Raw genomic sequence first — 5,510 nt, 5'->3', positions numbered from 1 at the left:
GCGATCATCCCGTTTTATGCAACGTAGCGCAATTAACTCTTAGCGTAGTGTTCCTACCTCAGCCCCGTAGCTCATGGTGTTTCTATGCAGTGCGTGGTAGTCCCGAACCCGACCTTCACCCCGGGTTAACAATGCACTTAAGAGTCATCCTCCTCCTCCTCCTCCTCCTCCTCCTCGCTGCTGCTGTCCCGCCTGATGTCCTACCAGCCCCATCTTTCAGCCACCCTCCCCATCGGCTTCCTCCAGCCTAGCGCCCAGCCCTAGGTTACCTCTGCAGTTCTCACCCAGCGTTTTACTGCAAATCTACAAGAACTGGTGATTTTTACTTTTTTTCCCCCCTCCTCTGTTGTACATTTGGGTTTTTTTTTTCTCCCATATGTTCCATATTGCGTCTCGTGTTTCGCTACCTGTTAGTTTTACCTGTCTTTATATTCAAATGTTGTTTCCATAGGTTCTTATATCAGAAAAAAATTAATAAAAATAAATCTCGTAATAGCATATACTGCATCTTTACGCAGTAGACAGTAAAATACCTGAAAATGTGAATTTCTTAGTTTTCATAAAAAAAAAACAACCTAGAAATTAACCTTTCATGTGCCAAATACTGTAAGTTACATTTTTCCTTCAAAATGTACCTTTTTCTACATATTCAATATCTTAGTTAGCATAAAATCATTGGTGCCATGAAAAGTATTTTTAAATTTAAATAAATATTTAAATATCATGAAAAAATCCGAGTCAGTATGAGATTTCGTTTGGCGTTTTTGGCGTCGATAGCAATATTTTCACTCGAGTGAGAACTCAGCTGAAAAAAACAACAAGTGTCAGGATCTTGGCTGTAAAAGTATGTAAAAGAAAAGGCCAAAGGTAGATTAGAACATTTATTATTTTAAGGCTTTTAAAATGCACTTTTGTCCTGAGAAAATACAGTTAAGAACAACTTAACACAGGTGAAACAAATTTAATGCAAAAAGGAAAAAAAAAAATCAGAGCTGTGTGTTTCCTTCTTTGAAGACATGAAGGCGGCCGCTGGAGTTGCCTCCCACTAAGATGTTCTTACTGGGATGCAGCACGTTAATGGAGCAGACGGAGCCCAGGCAGTCAGCGTTCCAGAACGAGTGCAGCAGCGTCCCCGTGTCGCGGAAAACTTGGATTTGCCGCGGCCGGGCCATGCTGCCCACCACGAAGCAGTCCTCCCGCTTCGGGTCCCAGATCGCACGGAACCTGGTGAGCCAGCGGCCCGTGTTGTTGTTGTGTCTTCAGAGAAACAGGCACAGGGGGGGAAAAGAAAGAGAGAGAAACATTCCTCTTATTTAACCCAGTATTTTCATTTATGTCCTGAATTAAGCCCGTCCTCCTCGCCTTCTAAAGCCCCGGCAGGTCAGCAGTCGCTCTCCTGGGCTGGTCAGAGGGAAAAAGCTCTCGGAGCAGGACAAGGAGCCACCATCAGCCAGAGCAGCTGCGCGTCGGGGTTGCAGATTTTAGCAAAAAAAGTCGCATTGAGCTTTTTTGATAAATGTTCAGAATTTTTCAGGCCGGTTGCTCATCTAGTTCCAGCTCCTTTGCAAACCAACCCCGTCAGCCACTTGCCCCTCCGGAGCACAAAGGGATTTTTTTGTTTGTTTGTTTGTTTTACACACATCCAGACTCTACCCAAAAACCACACTTGGCTGCCGGGTCAGGGCTGGGCCCCTGGGGGTGCTGGGGCTGCCGAGGACCCCGGGTCTGGGGCAGCGTCCCCGGGAGGGCTGTGATGTCCCACCCTTGGCCCCTGCAGCTCACTCACCTAATGGTGCTGAGAAGCGCCACCGAGGTCAGGGAGGTGGTGTCGTAGACCCTGTGACACAGAACAGCGCGTTAATGGGAGAAAGACTTGGGGGGACCTAACAGCTGCCTTCCAGTACCTGAAGGGACCTACAGGGAGGCTGAGTGACTTTTGACAAGAGTGTCCACTGACAGCACAAGGGGAAGCGGGTTTCAGTTGGAGGAGAATAGATTTAGATTGGACCTTAGGAAGAAATTCTTCAGCACGAGGGTGGCAAGACTCTGGAATAAATTGCCCAGAGACGTTGTGGCTGCCCCCTCCCTGGAGGTGTTCAAGGCCAGGTTGGACGGAGCCTTGAGCAGCCTGATCTAGTTGAGAGGCGTCCCTGCCCGTGACAGGGAGGTTGGACCAGATGATCTCTGAGGTCCCTTCCAGCCTAGGCCAGTCTAGGATTCTGTGATTAAAACACGTGTGCTCAAAACCACCACCCCCTCTGTGCCCCAGCGCACAGCGGAGTCTGCAGCACCGCAGGGAACAGCACGCGGGTGGCCAACTCGAATACAAGCACCCAGAGTCCAACCACGATTATTAAATTTGCTTTTTTTAATCGGGTTTGCTGTGAGCTCGAACCGAAGGTCAGCCTTTCCGAGAGCTGTGCTAGGAAGAGGAGAAGCGCTTGCAGGGCCAGCTGCAGGAGGGTCACAGGATCATGGAATGCTCAGGGTTGGAAGGGACCTTGAAGATCATCTGGTTCCAATCCCCTGCCGTGGGCAGGGACACCTCTCCCACTGAACCAGGCTGCTCCAAGCCTCGTCCAACCTGGCCTTGAACCCTTCCAGCCTCCTTAGGCAGCCTGTGCCCGTGCTGCACCACTCTCACGGCCAAGAATTTCTTCCTTATATCTAAAGGGTCAACACTCTGGGAGTGAAATCCCAGCACTGCCAGTGCCGGGACAAGTGTGAAACCACCCGGAAATCTCCCCTTCTGGGCTCTCCTTCGCCCCCCTCAGCTGTTGGGATCTCAGCCTCCCCAGCGAGCTGCCGAGTTAAAAGCTGCTTTCTCTTGCCTTGGAGGAGGCAGTGAAGCAATGAACCTGTGTCTCTGTTCTGGCAGGGTTGGACCTTCGCAGGTCCCTTCCAGCCCAACACATTCTGTGGCTCTATGAAATATCCTGCTTTACTCATACCCACTTCATACCCTGACGCTTGCTCTGTCAGCACCAAGGACTCACAAGTTTTGTAACTGAGCTTACTATGGAGAACAAATCTTCAATTATACATTAAAAAAAAAAGAACAAAAAAGGGGAAAGAAAGCGTTACCTAGCGCAGAACTCGCACAGAACAACCCTCTCCTGTGGATGTGGAAGGGGCTTTATCTACCACCTGCCCCGCTATTTTCCCCAGGTTCTCCCCAAGCTGCTATTCTCTGACACAATTTTGAATTTCTCAACATGGAGAATCTGCAGCTGCAACCGCGTGTGTACACGAACAGATTGCCCACACTATGGTCACAAAACTACAAAGTGGGAACAAAGGCGGGATGCCTCATGCAAAACAACTCACAGTGGTTTAAGCTATGAAATGGCTCCTTACAAAAAGGCTGATATTATCATAATTTTAAGCGCCAGCAGCTAAAAGTAAATTCAGTTTCTAAGCATTTTGTAAACCAAGTTTTTTGGCTGTTTTTTCTTTGGTTGGTTTCAGGTTTTTTTTTGGATTTGTCTGGTTTTTTAAAGACTTAACAGTACCTGTGGGTTTTACTGCTCACTGTTAAATCCTCTTAAGGAAAAAAATAAAAATTAGAAGGGAACAAAAAGATAAATCCAAACATCATTAAAAACAACATTAAAAATGCCAATGCATAGGAACCACTGTCACTTTTTGAAAAGTGATAAAGACAGAAAGCTCTCCGTGTTGGGTAATGCAGATTGGAAATTATAATAACAAAAAAACCAAAGACATTTCCCATAGATTATTCCTCCCCGCGCTGTCTCACCTCAGCTTGTCATCGGCGCACACCGTGACCACCCTGTTCCCTGTCACGGGTGAGAAATACGCGGAGGCGACGCTTTTTGTGTGTCCTGTCAGAGAGCTCACGGCCTTGTTCCCCTTGGACTTCAGGTACCGAACATCATAAATACAAACATCCCTGCAACACACGGCACACAGGACACTTTACAAGGTGACAAATAATTACAATTTATCTCTGTTTACCAAAAAAAAAAACACGCTCAAGAGACACCAGAGCTGTGCTCGGTGCTCGACCTCACGCAGGTAACCTCCGGTCCTTCTGAGCTACGTACACTGAGCCAGCAGCAAGGAAATACTGTTTGTGCACGGGGTGGACGTGGACCGTCCTCGTTCTCTTGAAGCTGACGTCCGCAGACAGCTCTGGAGATGTCCCCGGGGTCCGTCTGTCCACGACGGAGACATCGCCCTCCCAGTGTCCCACGATCGCGGTGGAGGCACCATCTTCCAGGAAGTCGAAAGAGGAGAAGGAGCTGTCCTCACTCCTGCAGATCTGAGTGGAGAACGGGTCAAACCTAACCAGAACCGTTCCGCAAAACACACCCAGTTATTCCGAATGCCCACGACACTCTACAGGCTGCAGACTTCAAGTTTTCCCTTTCTAATACACTAAAATACCAACAAAGACTGCCTAATTGGATCACTCCCGCCTTAGTTTTAGCTACCCATGTAGGTCACCTTTCTGTACCACAGGTGTGCTCCCCACAGAGCAGATAATTAACCACCAAACCAGGCAACAACACAGAGCGCGTACAAGACACCATCACCCCTACGCTCCGGTAATCAAAGGGCTGCTATCCCCCAGCGAGGATTAACCACCCCGCTCCTCGCTCCAGCACCACAGAAACCTCTAATCGGGTACAGAAACGTGAACTTGGCTTCCTGTAATCTGGGAGATCAGAGCCGGGGTGTCAAAGCCATCCCGTCCCACGGCAGCTTCCTCTCAAAGCAGCAATCAGCCACGAGTACGACGATGCTGCAGGGAAGCTCCAGGTTTCAGCCCTCTCGAGGCTCTCCCTGGCAGCAGCTGAGTTCTTTCCGGCAGCATTTCCCTCTCCCTGAGCAATAAGGGCTCGTTCTTTCAAGCATTTGTCTCAAAGAATGAGACAAAGGTCCCCCTGGACCTTCCTGGGCTCCTGACCCCCCAACTGCAAACACCTCCCCAGCAGCTGCAACCCCACCAGAGCTACCATGCCTGGTGGGGTTGGGGGAAAAAAAAACCCAACAACTTTAAACTGTCATAGCTTGTAATATTTTCTGATGTTGGAGAGCTGATCGATGCAGATGTATCTGTCAAACACAAGGAGGCAAAGCAAGCATCAAGCAGAGTTAAGCTGTCTGGGCCACTGTGGAGACAGTCGCAGCATTTTGCTCGCTCGAAGCCTGAGAAAAGCAAAAAGTCAGCTCATGCTTTATCTTGGTCCGAAATGTTTACTTGGGTGGGGTTTTTTAGGTTAGATTTCATGCTTTATATCGCTCTTGTTTGTCGTCGTTAGGAAGCAGTGCTTTTGCAATGAGGCCCACGCTGCTTAAGCATGGAGAAATTAAATTAAACTTGCTAATTGCAACTGTCTCTGCAGGAAGGAAATCGGCAGCATCCAAGCTGTCACTATGTTTTATCAGGTAGGAAGCATCTCCGTATTTTTATGATGTTAATTAAAGGTTACTTCACGTGTTTGGATCTCGGGAAGCCCTTCCTCCTGGAGAGGGTGCTCAGG

General features: G+C 48.5%; 1 protein-coding gene across 1 annotated transcript in view; it reads right to left on the bottom strand.

The window, feature by feature from the left end:
• Positions 1-986: 986 nt before the first annotated feature.
• WDR76 (WD repeat domain 76) overlaps positions 987-5,510 on the bottom strand; it is a 7,253-nt gene continuing 2,729 nt past the window's right edge. Inside the window, exons 5-8 of the mRNA XM_009867897.1 lie at positions 4,068-4,285; positions 3,761-3,913; positions 1,787-1,837; positions 987-1,257 (exon numbers count right to left, since the gene is read on the bottom strand). Of these exons, the coding sequence (XP_009866199.1) occupies positions 987-1,257; positions 1,787-1,837; positions 3,761-3,913; positions 4,068-4,285 (693 nt within the window). The remainder of the gene's footprint in view (positions 1,258-1,786; positions 1,838-3,760; positions 3,914-4,067; positions 4,286-5,510) is intronic.

This window comes from Apaloderma vittatum, unplaced genomic scaffold (genome assembly GCF_000703405.1).
Source record: "Apaloderma vittatum isolate BGI_N311 unplaced genomic scaffold, ASM70340v1 scaffold12984, whole genome shotgun sequence".
Classification (NCBI taxonomy): Eukaryota; Metazoa; Chordata; class Aves; order Trogoniformes; family Trogonidae; genus Apaloderma; species Apaloderma vittatum.
Note: the sequence above shows the minus strand (reverse complement) of the source record. Positions and strands in the feature narration are given on the sequence as shown.